The sequence below is a fragment of the Haliotis rufescens genome, unplaced genomic scaffold (genome assembly GCF_023055435.1).
Source record: "Haliotis rufescens isolate VD_foot unplaced genomic scaffold, xgHalRufe1.0.p SCAF_7, whole genome shotgun sequence".
Lineage (NCBI taxonomy): Eukaryota > Metazoa > Mollusca > Gastropoda > Lepetellida > Haliotidae > Haliotis > Haliotis rufescens.
Genome location: NW_025964361.1, coordinates 39,881,682 through 39,905,593, shown reverse-complemented (window position 1 = coordinate 39,905,593; position 23,912 = coordinate 39,881,682). Strand labels below are relative to the sequence as shown.

The 23,912-nt window shown below is 42.0% G+C and overlaps 1 protein-coding gene across 1 annotated transcript in view; it reads left to right on the top strand.

Moving 5' to 3' along the window:
• LOC124144208 (inverted formin-2-like) overlaps nucleotides 1–23,912 on the top strand; it is a 57,546-nt gene that overhangs the window by 29,372 nt on the left and 4,262 nt on the right. The window contains exons 4-13 of the mRNA XM_046513503.2: nucleotides 8,819–8,934; nucleotides 13,736–13,895; nucleotides 15,934–16,112; nucleotides 17,189–17,268; nucleotides 17,741–18,363; nucleotides 19,098–19,264; nucleotides 19,378–19,542; nucleotides 20,543–20,800; nucleotides 22,145–22,326; nucleotides 23,131–23,251. Coding sequence (XP_046369459.2) covers nucleotides 8,819–8,934; nucleotides 13,736–13,895; nucleotides 15,934–16,112; nucleotides 17,189–17,268; nucleotides 17,741–18,363; nucleotides 19,098–19,264; nucleotides 19,378–19,542; nucleotides 20,543–20,800; nucleotides 22,145–22,326; nucleotides 23,131–23,251 — 2,051 coding nt within the window. The remainder of the gene's footprint in view (nucleotides 1–8,818; nucleotides 8,935–13,735; nucleotides 13,896–15,933; nucleotides 16,113–17,188; nucleotides 17,269–17,740; nucleotides 18,364–19,097; nucleotides 19,265–19,377; nucleotides 19,543–20,542; nucleotides 20,801–22,144; nucleotides 22,327–23,130; nucleotides 23,252–23,912) is intronic.

Genomic DNA, 23,912 nt, shown 5'->3' with positions numbered 1-23,912 from the left:
GCACCAGGTGTGTTTGAGGGGAAGGACGGGCTTGTCAGTCCGTTCTGCATCAAGTCTGCATCCTCCTCGTGTAGTTTCAATTCCATAATACATTGCGTAGTTAGAGATGTGGATTTGCCCGAGATTACTTCCGGTTTTAGCTAACAACTTTATGGCACTTTCACCAATCAAATCAAAGCTTCACTTAACAACACGTGACTTCTAACCGAGCTTCAAAGGGGATATATGAAACTAATCTCATGCAACAGCCAGGAAGAATTCCGACTTATTTCATGTATTTTATCCAATTGAAATGGAAATTCCAGGGATACAGGCTCAGGTCGGAAAACGTGTAGCGTGATGACATGAATACGCTGTGTGCGTTTTAACTTGGTCAGCTTCTCAAACGGACCTGTGAGGTTGTTCCACCCCCTTCAAACAATATGACAACTAATATGAGCTTATTCTACCTTAACTTTTTTTTTAAATGTAATAATAATTTTCTCGAAAAACAGGATGTGTTATCAGGTTTAACATTAAAAAAACTCGTTCACTTGACATGCTGCATGTTCTTGCAAATATTGTTTAGTGGATCCAAAAAATGTTTGGAAAGGCCAAAGGAAAACCCTTGACATCGGGGTGTGGACAAGTTGATGTCAAATACTTACATATACTTACTATGAATATTACCCACACTCCGCATTTCATGTCGGTGTTTCTTACCGCATGTGGACTAGTGGGTTGGCCTTATGGTAAAAGCGTTCGCTCGTCACGCCGAAGATCCGGGTTCGATTCCCAATATGGGTACAATGTGTGAAGCCCATTTCTGCTGTCCCCCGCCGTGATATTCCTTGAATATTGCTAAAGTCGGCGTAAAACCATACTCACTCACTCACTCTCTCTGCTTGTACATTGCCATACGGAAGTATGGCAAAAATTTGGATTTATACCAGGAAGGTCACCACGACATTATTGTATTGTAAATGAGGACGACACGTTCATGAGTCAGAATCACGTAAGCCGCATCAGCCATTATGCCGCGTCCATGCATCCCCGACACACGGCCTACGTGGCGTTGAGTTATACATGGTGGGGCCAAGTTTGTTGTACATACAATGGACGATGTGTTAAACTGTATTGAATATTCACGAGAATTCAACAATGCTTTGTTGTGCTTATATTTTCCCATACAGGATTTCTAATGAAACACTTGTTGGCGGTTGCAGTTGTAAACACCAGACCACGTTCGAACGTAATTGTCAGTTAATGTGTCCTACATCTATAACATTTGTTGGCTGACGAGAGCAATGTGCGTGGCCTGTAACTTACTATAACATTTGTTGGCTGACGAGAGCAGTATGCGTGGCCTGTATCTATAACACTTGTTGCCTGACGAGAGCAGTAACGTGGCCTGTATCTATAACACTTGTTGCCTGACGAGAGCAGTAACGTGGCCTGTATCTATAACACTTGTTGCCTGACAAGAGCAGTAACGTGGCCTGTATCTATAACACTTGTTGCCTGACGAGAGCAGTAACGTGGCCTGTATCTATAACACTTGTTGCCTGACGAGAGCAGTGGACGTGGCCTGTATCTATAACACTTGTTGCCTGACGAGAGCAGTAACGTGGCCTGTATCTATAACACTTGTTGCCTGACAAGAGCAGTAACGTGGCCTGTATCTATAACACTTGTTGCCTGACGAGAGCAGTAACGTGGCCTGTATCTATAACACTTGTTGCCTGACGAGAGCAGTGGACGTGGCCTGTATCTATAACACTTGTTGCCTGACAAGAGCAGTAACGTGGCCTGTATCTATAACACTTGTTGGCTGACGAGAGCAGTAATGTGGCCTGTATCTATAACACTTGTTGCCTGACGAGAGCAGTAACGTGGCCTGTATCTATAACACTTGTTGGCTGACGAGAGCAGTAACGTGGCCTGTATCTATAACACTTGTTGCCTGACGAGAGCAGTAACGTGGCCTGTATCTATAACACTTGTTGGCTGACGAGAGCAGTATACGTGGCCTGTATCTATAACACTTGTTAACTGACGAGAGCAGTACATGTGGCCTGTATAAATAAAGTTATATGGCTAGAAGTTGTCTTTATCACACAATCTTACAACCATGTCCCAGGGTTATACAATAGGGCACCAACGCGACGTGCACGTAAGGCCAGTGGGTATCTTTTGGGCAGATGGTTATCTTGGCTAGACGGTGAGAGTTTTGACTGTTCAGAGAGACAATAGCACAATAATCTCACTGACTGTTGAGTTCATGTATATTGATGTAGCTTCAATTATCGAAACAACCCAGAGGAAGGGTACGCATATATATTGCGTTTTCGTATGCAGACATATAAAATCTGTCAGTGTGCATTTGTCAGTTTTATGAGTTGATCTTTTTGTTTGTTGTTTAACACCGAACTCAGCTGTCAGTATTCCAACTATATGACGGCGGTCTGTAAATAATCGAGTCTGGATCAGACAATCATGTGATTGACATCATGAGCATCGATCCACGCAACTGGGATATATTAACATGCATCAATCAAGTCAGCGAATCTAACCATCCGATCCCGTCAGTCGCCATTTACAAGCAAAGTCGCCTCTTACACCCGAAGACCTATTCTACCCCGGATCTTCGCGGGTCAGTGATTTGATATTTATAATGGGGAAAGAATACGAGAGTGCTAGTTGTCATGTGTGTGATGCTTTTACAAAGATACGGCACAACAAATGTGTGCAGTTATAGTAATGAGAACGAGATCTATGCTACTCAAAAGAGGTTAGAGAGCACCTGATGTTTTCATTATACTATTTATAATAGACTTAAGTTAATCCGCCATGGCCGCGACAGATTACCTTATATTCATAAGAAAAAAATCAGGTATTCGTTATCTTCTTTTGAGTGTATTTATTACATATATACATGTACTCAGAGTGTGAGATATCGGAAACTATCACTGAAATAAATGTATTTAGTATAACCCACAGAAGCAATGACGTCACCCCTCAATGCAGTGATATGATCGGCCACTACGAGCAAATTATATGACTTTTGTTTTTGTTTGATACACTGACATTTATTGAAAACCAAAAACACTCACAACTTTACTTCAGTTAGATCTATAACTCGCATTAAAAGCAGTGTTAACTTTTGTTAAATTCATAAAAATGAAAACTCATCATTTTACATTCAAAACTTTACCAAACCTTAAGGTCAGTAGCTTTCATGTATTATCCATTATCTCTCAAAAGCATTATACCTAAACCAGCACGTCAAAAGCAGTGTCTGCACGTTGCCAGGCACGTTGCTGTGTCTCAAATGTCGTCTTGGCATGAATAAAGTGACATTGGATTACATGTAGATGGCTCTTAAGGTGTCAGTTACGTCTCAATACTGAATGTGATATAGAAACGGCCACCAGTTTCAATAACTAGTGTTTCTCTCATGTTATTGTTATCTCTCATAGAGAGACTGCCCCCATGATCTTGTGGGTAGAGCGGCTCCTCGGAGAGCGAAAGGTCGGTGGTTCGATCCCCGGCCGCGTCATACCAAAAGACGTTAGAAGATGGTACTTGTCGGTTCGGAGTCAGTGTACTGTGTCTGAGTAGGGTGTCCATGTGGCATGGTATCCCAGCTAGCACTATAAACACACACACACACACACACACACACACACACACACACACACACACACACACACTCACACACACACACACACACACTCACAGTGCACGTTGCTACAGAAGGTCAAACGCGACATTAGATTTAAAAAATATTCACCTCGCTTCATCACCTGCCATAAAACCAAAATTATATAAGTACCAGCTCCGGATGTACGGGCGACTGTACTGGCATATGCTCTGCTCGGGATAACCCAGCCAAATATATTCTCGAATAGATAACGCATGACTTTTTTCAATGTCTAAGATGTTTACAGAACTTTGAAACATTTTACTCGTCGGCCATTTAATCTTCTTCTGAAATAACATGACCATTCTGTCACGTGAAAACCTTTGAACTCCAAAGCTAAATTCAAACCATACAACAATTGATTCAAATACAGTCTCCTTGTTCATTGGTCGAATGAGGGGCGGTTGGGTAGCCAAGTGGTTAAATCGTTTGCTCGACACGCCGAAGATCCGGGTTCGATTCCCGACATGGGTACAATGTGTGAAGCTCATTTCTGGTGTCCCCCGCCGTGATATTGCTGGAAAAAAGCGGCGTAAAACCATACTCACTCACTCACATTGGTCGAATGCTTCTTGGTATGAAATATTGATGGTGTCTACTAGTTCTTAGTAATGGTATCCGCTTGCTGAGAAACTCGTATGAATTATGCAGAGGACGTGTACAATCATTTAAGTCATGATCAATGTGTTCTTGAAATGATCTTACTCAAATAATGACCCTGTAATTATTTACAGTGCTTGTTTAATGGTTTTAATACTTTGTCTATATGTCATACAGATACGTTCCTGTACAAAGATTGAAAATAGAACGTTAATACACTGTTAACATGTTTGATAATACAGCTTCATGTAAATGCGTTGTCAGCACTAATTTTTCCCAATATCTGTGAAAAGTACCAACGCTGTAGGCGGCTCTCGTATATTCTTTCAGTATAATTCTTAGAATAGCCATGGCAATACCATAAGATTTTACGCGTTTGGTTTCAAATTCAATTTTGCACTGTTACATTTACAGGCACCATGGCTCTGCACTGAAAGCACAAGTATATCTTCTCCTTCGTCCCCTTGATATTCTAGGTAGTGCTTTTTGCTTAATGGGAAAGAATCGGCATACTGTTACTGTTCCCATGTACCTTCATGGCGATATAATGGCGGAATTATCTGTAGCATATGTTCCACCTATCTGTAGCATATATCCTCTCTATCAGTAGCATATGTCCTCTCTATCTGTAGCATATGTCCTCTCTATCTGTAGCATATGTCCTCTCTATCTGTAGCATATATCCTCTCTGTCTGAAGCATATGTCCTCTCTATCTGTAGCATATGTCCTCTCTATCTGTAGCATATATCCTCTCTATCTGTAGCATATGCCCCATCTATCTGTAGCATATATCCTCTCTGTCTGTAGCATATGTCCAACCTATCTGTAGCATATGTCCCAACTATCTGTAGCATATATTCTCTCTATCTGTAGCATATGTCCAACCTATCTGTAGCATATATCCTCTCTATCTGTAGCATATATCCTCTCTGTCTGTAACATATGTCCCACCTATCTGTAGCATATATCCTCTCTTTACCTCTAGCATATGTCCCACCTATCTGTAGCATAAATTCTCTCTATCTGTAGCATATGTCTCACCTATCTGTAGCATATGTCCTCTCTATCTATAGCATATATTCCCTATATCTGTAGCATATATTCCCTCTATCTGTAGAATATGCCCCTTCTATCTGTAGCATATATTCCCTCTATCTGTAGCATATGCCCCACCTATCTGTAGCATATATCCTCTCTATCTGTAGCATATGTCTCACCTATCTGTAGCATATGTCCCACCTATCTGTAGCATATATCCTCTCTATCTGTAGCATATGTCTCACCTATCTGTAGCATATGCCCCACCTATCTGTATCATATGTCTCACCTATCTGTAGCATATATCCTCTCTGTCTGTATTTTATATCCTCTCTATCTGTAGCATATATCTCACCCATCTGTAGCATATGTCCCACCTATCTGTATCATATATCCTCTCTATCTGTAGCATATATCATCTCTATCTGTAGCATATGTCCCACCTATCTGTAGCATATATTCTCTCTATCTGTAGCATATGTCTCACCTATCTGTAGCATATATTCTCTCTATCTGTAGCATATGTCCCACCTATCTGTAGCATATATTCTCTCTATCTGTAGCATATGTCTCACCTATCTGTAGCATATATTATCTCTATCTGTAGCATATGTCTCACCTATCTGTAGCATATGTCTCACCCATCTGTAGCATATGTCCTCTCTTTCTGTAGCATATGTCCCACCTATCTGTAGCATATATTCTCTCTATCTGTAGCATATGTCCCACCTATCTGTAGCATATATTCTCTCTATCTGTAGCATATGTCTCACATATCTGTAGCATATATTCTCTGTATCTGTAGCATATGTCCCACCTATCTGTAGCATATATTCTCTCTATCTGTAGCATATGTCTCACCTATCTGTAACATATGTCTCACCTATCTGTAGCATATGTCTCACCTATCTGTAGCATATATTCTCTCTATCTGTAGCATATGTCTCACCTATCTGTAGCATATGTCTCACCTATCTGTAGCATATATTCTCTCTATCTGTAGCATATGTCTCACCTATCTGGAGCATATGTCTCACCTATCTGTAGCATATGTCTCACCTATCTGGAGCATATGTCTCACCTATCTGTAGCATATATTCTCTCTATCTGTAGCATTTGTCTCACCTATTTGGAGCATATGTCTCACCTATCTGTAGCATATATTCTCTCTATCTGTAGCATTTGTCTCACCTATCTGTAGCATATGTCTCACCTATCTGTAGCATATGTCTCACCTATCTGTAGCATATGTCTCACCTATCTGTAGCATATGTCTCACCTATCTGTAGCATATATTCTCTCTATCTGTAGCATATGTCTCACCTATCTGTAGCATATATTCTATCTAGCTGTAGCATTTGTCTCACCTATCTGTAGCATTTGTCTCACCTATCTGTAGCATATGTCTCACCTATCTGTAGCATATATTCTATCTAGCTGTAGCATTTGTCTCACCTATCTGTAGCATATGTCTCACCTATCTGTAGCATATATTCTCTCTATCTGTAGCATATGCCCCACCTATCTGTAGCATATGTCTCACCTATCTGTAGCATATATTCTCTCTATCTGTAGCATGTGTCTCACCTATCTGTAGCATATGTCTCACCTATCTGTAGCATATATTCTCTCTGTGTGTAGCAAATGCCCCACCTATCGGTAGTATATATCCTCTCTATCTGTAGCATATGTCTCACCTATCTGTAGCATATGCCCCACCTATCTGTAGCATATATCCTCTCTATCTGTAGCATAAGTGGAATTAAACGACACTTTTTCTGTCGTCATTTAGATTCTTCCCCAGTTAAAAGCCACTCCACAGACCCAAGAGATATTACTACAGTCCCTGCTACCTGTACACAATAGTTCGTTGACACATGATATACCGGGCTACAGGAATGTGAAGCCCCGTCGCAAACTCCCTGGATAGTCACAGATTTTCGTATGGAAACCTGGTGTATATCCAAATATTACATCAGCACAATATGGTATTTATGTTTTGCCGATAACATACCCGGAAGTACATGTATGTGTTACATACGTACATTGTTATTGTCATGGTATCCATGGAAACAGTGTTGGAAGAGGAATATTCAGACTAATGTATTTCTCTGCTTTATACATAAAGTAAAGTTATATTAGGAATTTAAACAGATATTCTGTTATGACATTCAAGGATTCGGATTGGTCAATGTGGGGTATCAAATCACAAGCACTTTTTAGCATAATAATATTTGGGTTGTTACAATTGTTGAGGAATAAATAGTCGAGGATGTATGTATGTGTGCCATATTATATACACCGTGCACTAGACTGCTCGGAACACGGGACTTCCTCAATGATAAAAGAGTTGCTTATTACCAACAAAGATAACACAAGTCTTTGAAAGGTATTTAGAATTGATACACATAAGGAAGAGAATTTATGGATGTCAACTTCTTTATTATGAGGTACACATTTCACCTGATGAAGGAGTAAGCATATACTCCGAAACGTTGTGTTAATAATAAACAAGTTGATATCCATAAATTCTCTTCCATAAAAAAACACAGCCTGTTTTCTACTTATAAGATTATTTTCTGAATTACGTGTCACATTTTTTGTCCGCATCCCGAGACTACTAGCGTCATTTAGCAAACACGATGGAGATACATGCATACATGCTTCACAATGCGACACCAAACTACACCAGCTGAGTGTATCGACAATCACGTGCAATGCGCGTTAGTGGCAGTCATATTTGGCTCCTTCACACATTAACATAGAGATACTGAATAATTGGCAACCTGAGTCACCATAGTGTGTGGTACAAGAAAGTTGGCCAAGTATGCTGTGCAGAGTTGCGTCCCTTAGTCATGCAAGGACCCACAGAGCGTTATATTCAATCCCAGAAAAGTAGCTGACAAACCTCAAATGATGTAGGGAGCACGAGTGACCCAGTTGTATATGGCGCCGCATTTCGGGCTTTCCTCCCACATTAAGCTTACATGCCGTGATATAATTGGAATACACTGTACTGTTAAGAGCGACGTTAAACCAAACTCACTCACTCACTCAAAAGATAAAACTGAAATACTGATCAAAGCGGCCTTAAATCCAACACACGCACTCACTCAGCCACTCACTCACTCGTTATAGTACTATAAGTAGACTTCAGTGCCTCTAACAATTTATATTATAGCAAACAATGAAAGTATTGAAAATACCATTTGAAACTCACCTCGAAACCAGTGAATGGACATGTCTCATCGCCCGTTACCACAACGTCATTAACATCATCGACATGTACTTAAAACTGGGGACGGTCGGGTAGCCTAGTGGTTAAAGCGTTCGCTCCTCACGCCAAAGACCTGTGTTCGATTCCCGACATGGGTAAAATGTGTGAAGCCCATTTCTGGTGTCCCCGGCCTTGATATTGCTGGAATATTGCTAAAAGCGGCTTAGAAACTTACTTACTTACTCACTTAAAACTGATGTCAGTTTCCTTCCTTCCACAGCTCTGGAGACGAACAACGTGATGGTGAAGCTGCAGATATTTGAGCTGCTGTCGGCCCTGTGTGTGTATTCGAGGGACGGCTTCGACCTGACGCTGGACGCCCTCGAGAGATACAGGGTATGTAAATCAGTGAAACATACAGCCGATCGATACTATTGAACAAATCGCTTGAATGAACAATCTATTTTGTCAACTAATTATCCATGAACTCCACCCCCAACCCCCCCCCCCCCCCCCCCCACCCCCCACCCACCCCCCAACCCCCCACCCCCCACCCCACACACACACACACCCCACCCCCACCCCCACACCCATTCTGGAAAATAGTAAGTCAGTCGTAACCCTTTTCTCAGCTCATTACAATGATATTCTCAAAGACATACGCATAAATATAAATGTCACTACATTTGGGGTTAGATGGAAACTTTTCAAGATTCTTGTAATGGCAGCTTGATGACTGGGCTCCTGTCTATCTAACCTAAACTGGTTCCATTGTTGGTACGCGACTCAAGCTTACCGCTTTTTGTTTGGGTAGACAGGAGCCCAGTCAAGCAGCGATGACACCAGGAGGGGAGAAAAGGTTCAACGCGCTGGGCCGGAGCTTGAGCTTTTATAATTAAAGGGACATTACTCTAAACCCATTATTCGTAAATCTGGAAATTGCGTTTTCCGGGAAAACCGGGAAAGGTACCTCAAATAATCTGGTCTACTCTGTATCTCAATACGTTATAGGGAAATAAAGAACAAAATGAGTGAATGCTCAATTATTGCTATTTAAAATACACGATGTGGGAACAATACATTACAAACGCAATATAAACTAATAAATAATAATTTTGAGAAGTGTACAGAAAATACGTTTCAGACCCAGTGCCTGAACGTACAGGTGACCACACCGTCCGGCCCGCAGACCCAGGTCTACTGTGGCAGGGTATTGTTCAGTCATTGCTTCAAGACACGCCGAACAATTTAGTTTAACTTTTTATATTTCTCAATATATTTTTTCAAGTCATCCGGCATATTCAGCGAAAAATGTATTTCCCTTTTTTCTGAAACCTTACACCCCTTCCACCCTCCTCAAAAAAGAAGAAAAAAAGAAAAGAATATAATGGACGACCCCCAACCCTGGGGGCTCTAATAAGAGCTTTGATTGTTGGTTATCAGTGGGTTTATCTATTTCTAACATTTATCTCAATCCAAGACATCATACATAACCCTTTCATCTGGTCTGTTTACCCGCGCCACACCCAGGCATGGTTAAATAGTTCCACCAAACTGTAAACTTTCATCACGTAAGATACGCCCGTGTGCCACAAGATTAAATAAATAACAATCCTTCGTTACATCATGTGACACACGTATTGTGAAAAAGACAAGATATAAGAAAAGAATGGCAAATTACGCGGGTGGTGGTCTTTTAAAACTTTATATCTATTTATATCTACTTCTAGTTTATTCCTGGGGTGGTCGGGTAGCCTAGTGGTTAAAGCGTTCGCGCGTCACGCCGAAGACCCGGGTTCGAATCCCGACATGGGTACAATGTGTGAAGCCCATTTCTGGTGTCCCCCGCCTTGATATTGCTGGAATAGTGCTAAAAGCGGCGTAATAGCATACTCACTCACTCTTGTATATCCCTCTACAATCTCAATCCATTCATTTAGCCTGGACACGCAACCGATTATCATTTAATATCCGCTCTTATATAACGCCATGCAACATATGGTATATGCCATGTTATAACATGCATACTGTTATGCCATGTCAATATCGTGTATATTGCAGTGTTATAGCAGGTCAGTAGCATGTATGTCGCTTGTTATAGCAGGTCAATGTCGTGTACATTTCAAGGTTGCGAGGAGGTGAGGTATTATAGAAGGCATGGTGATGTTTACCGGAAACAGGAAGCTACCTGACATTTCCAGTGGTCTCCTGACGTGATGGGTTCTCCGTTTTATTAAATATAATCACCATAGCAAATATCCTGTACTTAGTTTCTAACGTCTGGGTGTTCGCTGTTGTGGTTTGAGAAATTGGAATTTATCATGTGTTAACTACGTAACTGCCTCGAACAAGCCAGCGGAACTGATAGTACATAACGCGTTATAACGGGGATTGTGTACATATCTATAGCAATGTATTTGGAACACACATTTGCTATACTTTCATGCTATTTTTTTCAATAATTAATAAACATATGCTTTTGCAGTAGTCGAAAAAGTAAAGTAGATATTTCTTATGATGATGGAAATATGTTGTCGTTTTTAAGTACTCAGCTGCCGGATGAAGGCAAGTATACGCCCATATTTGCTGGTGGCTGAATAAAACCAAAAAGAAATGGTGACTCGATGGGGATGTATTTCATACGAGCATCCTAGTTATGTTTGAAACCTTTAGTTTGCAGTGACTGTTTTCATCCTAGTAACGTTTTGATAAGTTTTTGGACAAATCCTATTATTAAGTGAATACTTCCTTTTGCACTGCAGTTTATGATTTCGAAATGTGAATTAGGTTTGGCAATGCTTTTTTGTTATTAAAAATTGAAAACTAAAAGTAAGTCAACGATTAAGGGCAGATCAGTTATTGCCACAGATTCGTATAACTGGTTATATTGTATAGGAACGCAATCACTATCAGTCTATTAGGTACCAGTAACCAATATCCTTATAACACTGAGAGTGTGTCAGTTTCACACAGGATGCTAGAGCACGGATAATCCCTCCTGAAAGGGGAGACCATGTTCCACTATCTGGTGTCCAATGTCCTGCCTAGGGTTAGACACTGTATATATTATTAACAATAAGTTGTATACATCATACAAGCAGACCAAGAAACTGTTACTTGAGAGACGCGAATCAATTTGGTAGGGATCGTTATTTACCCAAGCATCGTCCTCCTTCAAGATTCTTAGCTGTTTACATTAGGAAAAGCCTGTATGTCCAGAAGGAGTGAGTGAGCATGTTTTACGGCGCTTTTAGCACTATTCCAGCAATATCACGGCGGGGGACACCAGAAAAAGTCTTCGCACATTGTACCCATGTGGGGAATCAAACCCGGGTCTTCGGCGTGACGAGCTAACGCTCTAACCACTAGGTTACCCCCAGAAGGAAGAGAAATTTATGGATGTCAAATTCTTTATTCATTCACCCGATAAAGGAGTAAGCAAATTCTCCGAAACGTTGTGTTCCTCATAATAAAGAAGTTGACATCCATAATTTATCTTCCTCATGTGTATCACTTCTAAACGCCCTTCAAAGACTATATGTCAAGAGCGTCCACACAACAGTGACATAGATAGTGAACTATGGATAAAACAACGAATAACGGTCCCATGGTCGCCGTATACGTTACTTTGAACCCCGGGTGATTCCGGTTCAGCTGGGTCCTCGCCAGCCTGTGCTGGTCGTAAGAGGCGACTAAGTGGATTGGGTGGGCAGGCTCGGTGACTTGGTTGATTGGGTGTCAATAAACCCTGACGGGGTGGAACGTTGCTCGTAATGTGTATGAGTGGATTGTCTGGTCCAGACTCGACTATTTACAGGCCGCTGTCGTATACCTGGAATAGTGCTGAGTTTGCGACAAACAAACAAATGTACGTATATGTCCATCACGTGACCAGATGCATGTCGGGTGTGTGACTGTGTACTTCAACGTGACTACAGTAGTGCTGTGAATATTTCCGGGAATACAACACACATGCTGAGAATGAAAAAAACATCGTTTGTTTCTGCTTTTATATCAAAATGAATTGTCCATCCGAACTACCACCGGGCAAGGTACATCACTGTCACATTGAAATCTGGTTTACATAAAAACAGAAACAAAGGCCTTTCTGTTATTGCTCTTAAAACGTAAAGTGCAGGTGTGATGTCGCTGCTATTAGTCATGCACACGTCAACTCGACCACTTGCATCCTGTACATCGTGGAGCAATACTCGGATATAACGCGCATATACAAGTTTTTGTTTCCCGACGATTGTCAACACGATCCTACAGAACACTGCACAAACGAACTGGACAATGACGAAATAATGAAAATAGTACTTTTTGTTTGTTTGTTGTTTAACGCCGCACTCACCAATATTCTCAGCTTTATGATGGCAGCCTGTAAATAAATTAAGTAAAACATAACTGTGAACAGCTTTATCCGTATTTGTTGTATCGGACTATTCGTAACACCTGACTATTCGTAATCCCTGACTTTTCGTAAGGCCATATACCCAACATTTCACTTGTGACCATATATTGCTCCTGCATGCGAATTCATTCTTCTGTTTGATGGGCATTAAGGGTCTAAAACAAGGACTGGTCGGCTCGGAGTCAGTATACTGTGTCTGAGTGGGGTATTAATGTTAATATGCGGCGTGGTTTCTCAGTGGGCTAGCACTGTAAAACGGACACGCACGCACGCACGCACTCACGCATGCACATGCACGTCGCTATATAAGTCCAATAATCTTGAACGCGATGTTAAACCCCGTTTTGCCTCACCCCCTTACATCGTAGTAGTTGCTGTAACTTAATCGACTTAGTTAATTCCTTCCATTCTCTGTTATTTAGTAGGTACGGCTTGCCCTGTCGTCTAAGGCGCCGCAACTTGCTGTCCAGAGTTGTGTCCCTTGGGCACGCCAGAATCCCGGTTCGCCCTGATTATGTTTCTGGATTGTCGATTCTATACCGGTGCTCGTGGGTTTCCCCAAAGCGGTAAACGTCTAAGACCTGCAACCCTTCGAACTTTCCTACCACATTTAGCTGACATGCCGTGATAAAACTGGAATACTGTTGAAAGCCTTGTTAAACCAAACTCACTCAGTCTATTATTTAACTTCGGAACAACGTACTATGCGCTGTTAGCGACATCGATAGATCGCAAAACGTCGCCCCATCCTTCTGTCATGTTGTGGTGTTGTTGCTGTTGCAGGCGTGGCAGAAGCTACCGTACCGGTTCAGCCTGCTGGTCAACGAGCTGAAGAGAGCCGACCTAACAAGTTACCGCATCAGCGTCATAGCCCTCATCAACTCCATCATCGTCGCCAACGAGAACATCAGGGACAGAGTCAGGATCAGAAACGACTTTGTCGGTAAGCTGCCATGGTTTACTTACAATGAAACATACAACGTCCAACATACAACGTCCAACATACAACGTCCAACATACACCGTCCAACATACAACGTCCAACATACGACGTCCAACATACGACGTCCAACATACAACGTCCAACATTCAACGTCCAACATACAACGTCCAACATACACCGTCCAACATACAACGTCCAACATACACCGTCCAACATACAACGTCCAACATACACCGTCCAACATACAACGTCCAACATACAACGTCCAACATACAATGAACTGAGTTGGTTTGTAATCCATATTGCTGCGTTATTTGAATGAGTGAGTGACCAAGGGATATACGTCACTGTCAGCAACGTCACAGATCATGGCGGTCTGTGGTCGACAGCATGAGCATGGATAAATGCTTACAGGTCACACATAATTATTTTTATTAGCCATAGAGTTAGAAAGAACGGGTTCATAAACATCGCATGTGGAGTAGTGCAAATATTACTTTCCTCGCGCCATTGTGTTTTTAAATCATCCGGACAGTGCTGTTGACGTCATTCGAAACCTTATTGTAACGTGAGGTCGGAATGACGTCACACTAGAAATGGTGTCATAGCTGAAGATTGTTGACATCATTCAACTAATTGTGTTATTTTGGGACAGCATTGCATATCTCTAAATGTAAGCTCCATATGATTAAGAAATCATGAGTACCAAAGAAATTATCAAACTGATGTTACGAAACGAGTGTCAGGATTCTTGTATTTTCTCGAGCGAGTTCGAGTTTCGTAAAATCAGTATGACACACATGAGAGTGTAATAATTTCTTTGGTATTCATGATTTCTTAATCATATGGAGCTTACATTTAGAGATATGCACTAATCACGACCGCCTTGTTAATAAAAATATTCAGCTATGACGTCATTTCTAGTGTGACGTCATTCCGAACTTACGCCACAATAAGATTCGAACGACGCCAACAAGCCCTTCTGATGACGTAAACAATACGCAAGTGCGCGTGAGGTGATATTAGCACTTACGGTTTTTGTTAACTCGGTTATTTCTAACCCTATGACAGCAGTCTTCAGTGAAGTTTTTCTGTAGGGTTGACATTTCCATACCTTTTTTCATCATTTTTCTCTCTTAAAATGTCAATGAGTAGTATATAGAGTAACCAACTGGAAACTCGGATTTACGGATTATTTGCCCCTAGTGAGTGAAAACTTTAAGTTTCTCGCCACAGGCACAGGATTAACACCATTAATTCACCCGAGACAGATGATCCTAATTCTTTGAGTCTCCTTATTCTCTAGATGCTAAACGGATTCAATACAACGCTAGCAACTCACCGATCGGCTCGTATACTCAGTTGCATGTACGTACCTACCTATACTACCTGTGAAGATCCGGGGTAAAATCATCTTCCCGAGGATAGGGCGTTAACTGACTACAAAAGTGGGAGCTGGACGTTTATAGTCAATTAACGCCCTTGCCTCGGGAAGATGGGGTGGAATAGGTCTTCAGCAACTCATGCTTGTAAAAGACGACTATGCTTGTCGTAAGAGGCGACTAACGGGATCGGGTGGTCAGGCTTGCTGACTTGGTTGATGCATGTCATCGTATCCCAATTGCGTGGATCGATGATGCTCATGATGTCAATCACTGGATTGTCTGGTACTGACCACGGTTATGTACAGACCGCCGTCATATAGCTTGAATATTGCTGAGTGCGGCGTTAAACAACAACAACAACCTACCTAAACACGACATTTCTACGTGCACACTTGCTCTGTTCCGCATGACTAGAGATAACATCTAGGGTATCTCTCTCGTGTATTAATACACCTAATCATGAGACACGCTTAGTACGTGTGATTGTCTCACTACATCTTCCTTGTTTAGAAACCCTCAGCGTCAGTTATCTCATGATAGCCATGGTCACCTCTGACACGGATTACAGGTCGTACTATGACGGTTTCAATATTAGAGAAATCCTAAAGCCATCTTATTTGGATGTTGTTTAAAGTGTTTGAATATCCACCTCAGCCCTCAACATCCTCGACGTCATCAACACCATCCGCGCCGATGAGGACGAGGACCTCCACGTGCAGTGTGACGTGTTTGAGGAGGAGTTGACCGCGGACTCCGAAGCCCTTGAGGAGATGAACAACACCACTGTCGACCTCAGCAAGCACGACGACCTGTTCAAGGCCATCTATAATAAGGTCAGTCCCCTCTCCCCCACCATCCTCCCCCGTACAAACAACAAAACCCCGACAGACAACTTTAACACTGTTTTAGGATCGGTTCATTACCAAATCCATCATACCGCTGAAGCATCCGTTCAATAAGTTCGTCCATCAGTTTCTTTGACTTAAAACCGACTGTATAATAGGCATGTAATACTGAGGATAGTCGATCTGACATGAATAATTCACGATATCTAATGTCGCTGACGCCTTCAAAGACAAGTATAACACTGTGCTTCTCTGTTCAAAGAAGTGGCTTCCACACCATCGCTCTCATAAAACATTCAGGAAAGATTGGTTTTGTGGATAATGCTTACAAACAAAGACAGAAGTTTCAGAAATAAAATTAGCATCTTCGCCTGCTTTCCGGAATTATGTTTATGTATAAGTATAAGTATTTATGTTTTTGGCTCAGATTATGACCATTACTTAACGTACATACAGGACTATGACTGAATGATATTCTACGCCGCTGTCAGCAATAATATAGCTGTCACTGCCACGTGGCAATAATTGAGTCTGGATCAGGAAACACAGCAGACACCCGCGAGGATTTCGGGTTAGAATTGCTCCCTTGGTTGTAAGAGACGACAACATGGATCGGGTGGTCAGGCTCGATGACTTGGCTGATTACATGTCATCGTACCCGGATGTTGTGGACCGATGCTCACAATATCAATCACTGGCTTGTCTGATCCAGACTCGATTATTTACAGGCTGTCGTCATTTAGCTGGACAATTGCTGGATGCGGCGTAAAACAACCAACAAACAAAGCAAACCAGTAGATGATATCATGGGTAACTCTCCACCCTGTACTCTCGTACGTTGAGACACACGAAGGGACCACCCGATCCCCATTTGGTGTCCATCACAACAAGTAAAGGGGCCTAGGAGCCTATTCCGCCCAGGAATGCCCTGAGTCTCTGTTGACGTCGACCGATATGTACATGCCTCTAAATGATTTAAGGATGTCAGTTCAAATGTAATATCCTCAAATTTCAAAGTAATTATTTTCGTAAATTTACTTTTTTTTGGTCACCTATTTATGCAGGTGCAAGACACGCCCCTCGGTGCCTCCCTCCTCGCAATCCTGTACAGCCTATACCAGATAGACCACACATCCGCACAAAGGTATGACCAGAATGATGATGATGATGATGATGATGGCTATGATATGTTATGTGAGCCGTTTGACTGATTTATACATCTTTAATCTTAGACTATCATTTGGAGAGCATACATGTTCCATATGAAAATAGGTGTTTTTCCCGGTTTGCCGGACATGCTGGATGTCCTGAAAACAAAACAAAATTGTTAAGCTCCACCTTTCAGAGAAACAATCCCAGTATCCCCCGAACAAACACGCACGCACGCACGCACGCACGCACGCACGCATGCACGCACACGAACATACAAGAATCGATCGTTCGGTTATATCTGTAAGGTGCCTGTTCTTCTGAAATGCTCAATAGTGTTCGATGTTACATAGATGAGTACCCTATTTGTTATAATAGTTACCGTTTATCTCAGTTGCTGTTGTTTAGTTCCGGATGATTGCCCCAATGTAGTTGTAGACAAGTTATCTCCCGTTGTTGCTCGACAGCGAGGCCACGTGGATCCTTGCGGAGAAGCTGGTTAACCAGGCTGTTGAGAATGCTGTAGAGGCCGAGCGTCTGTTGGCAGGAGGGACGCTCAAGTCCGCAGGCAAGAAATGTGACAGGGAGGTACAGACAGAGGAAGTAATCTCATCAAGAGGCCTCCAGCGGAGAAGTGCAATACTCAGACAACAGCATGTCGACAGCCAGGCCGGACCCCCACCGGCCTCTCCCCCACCTCCTGGGGGAATACCTCCCCCGCCTCCACCTCCTGGAGGAATACCCCCACCACCTCCACCACCACCACCGGGAGGTGCACCCCCACCTCCACCTCCACCCCCACCGCCAGGAGGTGCACCACCCCCTCCACCTCCACCTCCACCACCTGGAGGGGCGCCTCCTCCTCCTCCTCTCCCAGGGGGTGCCCCTCCTCCCCCACCCCCTCCAGGCGGCCCACCTGCACCGCCACCACCCCCGGGGATGCCAGGAGTTCCTCCACCTCTACCCGCGTCAAATGTATCCCGACAGAATCTTGCTCCAATCCCTCAAGTAGACCTCATCAAAACCCCTGAACCGCAGTGCAAGATGAAGACGCTAGCCTGGAACAAGTTGGCTCCAACAAATGTATCAAGTAGGTTCATGTTCTGTTAATGTTTAATGAAGATATTGTTATTAAAATAAGTATAAAATACACATCAAGCATAGCTGAGTTTAAACACGTCATATATAAATATCCGGGCAAAAGAAAGTGTACACCTATGTTTGATGGTGGTTAAATATAAAACAAACACGAAAAGGTTATTTGATACTGGTAACAAGGTTATGTTTTGGACCTTTAGTTAGCAGTATTTCGTTGGTTTTGGTTTGTTGTTTAACGCCGCACTCAGCAATATTCCAGCTATATGACGGTGGTCTGTAAATAATCGAGCCTTGACAAGACAATCCAGTCACTGACATCATGAGCATCGATCCACGCAATTGGGATCGATGACATGCATCAATTAAGTCAGCGAGCCTGACCACCTGATCCCGTTAGTCGCCTCTGACGACAAGCATAGACGCCTTTTACGGCAAGCATGGGTTGCTGAAGACCTATTCTACCCCGGATCTTCACGGGTCTAGCAGTGTTTCGGCGACTGTCTTCATCTGCATTGTGACCTTGAGTTTGACGGATGCTACCAGCTGGGCAGGGCTTGGTGTATCCTGTTTTATTTAATAATGCCTCGTACATTTTGGTTCGATTTTGTGTTGCTTCCGTTCACCTTGTTCTTTTTCATGTGGATGAGATTATTATAAACAATCATGTATAGACCTTTAATGCCCAGGCGTGTTTAAGTAACCTCTGGAACTTACCCATGTTCACAGAGACCAGCATCTGGGGCGATGTGTCCAAGATGAAGGACCAGGTCCCTGTAGAATACAGCAAGCTTGAGGAACTGTTTGCACAGAAGACCTTCACCTCGCAAAACTCGACCTCTGACGTCAAGCCGGAGGACAAGGTCATCATGAGACGGCCGTCCACAAGCACAGAGGTACTTACTTCCAACTGCGTCTTTAGTTGGCTATAATCCTTCAGTTATATTCTGCTGCAAATGTTGTTTGAGTTTGGCGGATATTAAGTACAATGACATTTACCTGTCTGCAGATAACTCTCCTTGATCCTAAAAGAAGTATGAACGTCAACATATTCCTCAAGCAGTTCCGGAAGTCCAACGACGCCATTATTGATCTCATCAAGAAATGTGACGCTCGAGCGTTTGGGTCTGAGAAACTTAAAGGTCTGCTGAAAATATTCCCGTCTCAGGATGAGGTGAGATGATAGTTCAAACCTTGTAGGAGTCATAAACGTTTTGTAACAGAAATGGTCTTAATATCGTTAATGTTAAAGAGTGTTCATTGCTAAGAGTTCATGCCCACCATGGACGCCAATACAGTTGAAACGTACCAATCCTTCTGAAAGCAATGAACATCGATGCCTCACAGTTTGAGAAGTGGGTCGTTTGAAGTACGATCAATGTATTGAATATGTATTTTAAAACATATCTTAATGGGGAAATTGTCATGGATGTGACTTGTATAGTTATTATAGTCACGATTTCAATCGTAAGGTTATGCAGCCAGTAGCTGTACTTCAATGAAACATATGAGTGAAATGGGGTTTAACGTCGCGTCAAAGATTATTGCACTTATATAGCGACGTGCATGTACGTGTGTGTGTGTTTGTGTGGCTGCTTGTACTAGTCCGGACTGATGCCGATTTATAGTGCTAGCTCACTGAGATACCATGAATACCCCATTCAGACACAGTATACTGACTCCGAGGCGACCAGTCCTTGTTTTAGCCCCTTAATGCCGAGCGCCAGACAGGGTAACAAGAAGTACCATCTTTTAACGTCTTTTGGTATGACACGTCCGGGGATCGAACCCCGGACCTTCCGCTCTCCGGGCGGACGCTCTACCACTAGACCACGGAGGCGGTTTGTAAAATGATACTACACTGTATAGTATGAACTTACATGCAATAAATATTTGAATAGGCTTCAGCAACCCAATCTCGTAAAAGCGACTAACGGGATAGGGGTCGGATTCGCTGACTTGGTTCATGCATGTCATCGTATCCCAATTGCGTATATCGATGCTGATGATGTGAATCACAAGATTGTCTGGTCCAGACTCGATTATTTACAGTTTATTTATGTCATATAGCTTGAATATTGCTGAGTGGTGAGTCAAGCATCCAGCAAACAAAACTTTTATACAATAAATTTGAGTTTGAAATTCAAATAACTGTGCTTACCTCTGTGCGCCAGATTGACACGATCCAGCATTTCGAGGGCGACACTACACGTCTTGGCAGTGCTGAGAAGTTCTTCCACCAGCTGGTGCACGTGTCTGACTACAAGGTGCGCGTAGAGGGGATGCTACTCAAGGCGGACTTTAACTCCCACCTGGGCAGCATCAGGCCCAACATCCAGCTTCTCAACTCCATCTGCCGCAGCCTCATCGACAACAAGTCACTCAAGAGCTTCCTTCGTTACGTCCTCCACGCTGGCAACTTCATCAACAATGTAGGTTACCTAAAGAAACAGTTTGCAATTTATGCTACTCAAATGAGTTTTACTGACATGACAAATTACCTATAGTCACATGAAAGAATCGCGAATGCCATGACACAATAACTATAGTCACATGAAAGAATCGCTAAAGCCATGACACAATAACGATAGTCACATGAAAAAATCGCGAATGCCATGACACAATAACTATAGTCACATGAAAGAATCGCGAATGCCATGACACAATAACTATAGTCACATGAAAGAATCGTGAATGGCATGACACAATAACTATAGTCACATGAAAGAATCGCTAAAGCCATGACACAATAACGATAGTCACATGAAAAAATCGCGAATGCCATGACACAATAACTTTAGTCACATGAAAGAATCCCGAATGCCATGACACATGATTGTAGTCACTTGAAAGAATCGTGAATGCCATGACACATTAACTATAGTCACATGAAAAAATCGCGAATGCCATGACACATTAACTATAGTCACATGAAAGAATCGCGAATGCCATGACACATTAACAATAGTCACATGAAAGAACCGCGTGTTCTGTAACTTCTTTTGAGTAGTATATATATTACAATGCAACAAAGTGTTTAGCCTATACCGGCTGCAATATGATAACTTTAATAAATTCTGGTTTTCAGGCAAACACTTGATAGAGATATATTTAGCCATTTAATTAGTGCAAAACAAATATGCCGTGTATGTACCGTGGATATTGTTTATTTATATACATTACCCGTATACTTGTGTGTATGTGAGTGTGTGCATGTGTATGTATGTAGGTATGCCACAATAGGTTGCCACTGAATATGAAAATACACCAACATCTACTTGTAGGTGTATATGGATATATTAACTATCGTGCAAAAGAAAGTATACACCTATATTCGATGGTGGCTAACATGAAACAAACAAGAAATGGTTATTCGATGGTGATGTGGTTGATACTTGTATCATAGTTTGGTTTTGGGCCTTACGTTCCAGGTCTCGACGACTGTTTGCAACATAGTAACGTTTTGATAAGGTTTGGTGAATTCAAATCTTCAAGTGTATTCAAACTTTCTTTTGCCCAAGAGTTTACATATTTGGATCACAATGCCGTGAATGTTGTAACACCCTGAGATTGTATGGGACCCTAACCTATATTGAAAATGAATTTATTTGAAAAAAGACACAAGAAAAAACATGTAGTTTACCAAAGTAGTTTGACACTGAAAGAATAATGGGTTTGGGACTTACGTTGAAATATTATTTTCAATTTTGTGTTGTATTTTTTATACATGTACATTTCGAAAATAGTAAATTAAATATACTTTATTATGTTAACAGAAGAGCAACTCGGGCAACGCCGTTGCCTTCCGCATCAGTTCCCTCAACAAGTTGGTGATGACGAAGTCGCACGTTCCGCGGATGACGTTGCTACATTTCATCGTGGAGGAGGTGGAGCAGAAAAACAAAGACGCGCTAAAGTTTGTGGATGATTTACTTGAGAATCTACAGAAAAGTTCAAGGTAATTACAAAAACCAGAGTGAGTTGGCTTCAACACCGCTTTGAACATTTCAGCTATAGAACCATCTTTCCAAGGCAAGGGAGTTATCTGACTATAGAAGTTCAGTTTCCTAGACTTCGCGAGACAAGGGAGTAAAGTGACTATAGAAGTCCCGTTTCCACTACTTCCCGAGACAAGGGTGTTAAGTGACTATAGAAGTCCAGTTTCCACGTCTTCGCGAGACAAGGGTGTTAAGTGACTATAGAAGTCCAGTTTCCACAACTTCGCGAGAAAAAGGTGTTAAGTGACTATAGAAGTCCAGTTTCCACGTCTTCCCGACGTAAGGGAAGATATAAGTATAGACGTCCAGTGATTTGGGAAGATGTTATGCCAGGTGTCCGCTTCTTGTTTGAGGGAAGTCCAGAATGCACCTTCATCGTAGACGTCTAGCCCTTAACTGAATCCCTTGATAAGGGGTATATTGCTGACAGGCCCTGCTGCTGGAAGCCATTGGTCCTCCGAGGTTACTGAAATTAGAATCAATGGTCAATGTTGGTGGTGAGAGCCCATATTATTTGCTCCACCGTAGGCCTCTTGGAGACATTCTGTGCAAAAGTAAATACATGTATGCGCGAAAAGTCCAAATATTTAAGATTTGATTTGAATGAGAATGACCAAATTGTACAAATAACTTGCAGCGAAGGGGGGACAGAGACTGTAAAAGTCTTTTTCTGCCTATGTTAGTGTACAACCACTTCAATCGCTTCTACATCTTGAATGTATTTTATTCTACTAAAGCTGGTGTTTTGTATTAAAATTATCCAGGTTCAGTCTTACCACCATAAGGTCAGAGTTCAACCAGGTCAAGGTCAATGTTAAGAAGCTACAGAGCCAACTGGAAGATGTGGACGAAGAGATCAAGTCCAAGTTCAAAGCTTTTCTGGAGGTCAGTTATTAAGGTTCAGATATCAGCCTACAATATCTACAATAGGCTATGATAATCACCTTACGTCTTCATTGGATAATGTGTTTAGATACCACTGTCACGGGTATGGTGCTGACAAACCTAGAAACTAAGAGATTCTGGACCAAATAATTCAGTTGAGATCACGAGCATCGATCCAAGGAATTTGGAAATCGATAACATGCAATCAACCAAGCCACCAAGTCTGACCACCCGATCCATTTATTCATCTTGTACGTGCATAGGTTGCCGGGGACTATAATATTCTTACCTGTAATCCCCACCCTTGTATGTCACCCCTGATACTGATATGTATGTCAACTCAATTAACAACAAATGGTTTGGAATGGAAGATACTAACTGTATTATTCATTATAAATCGGTTTTTACATTGTTTTGCGATCTGTACCTGTACCGGTCATGTGCTGTATAGATGTTGTATATAAGTTTATAACGAACTACGGTTATAACTAACTAAAATTAGTGGTCCATTTGAGTTCGCTATAACCGTAGTTTACTGTATATACAGAAGCTCCCCAGCTTGTGTGTTGAAAACGTCACAACGAAGTTAAACATTCTGTTAAAACTAATTTCCCAGTTTAGGACGACATTGGTTGTCGGTCAAACATGTAGTCCCTTTCTT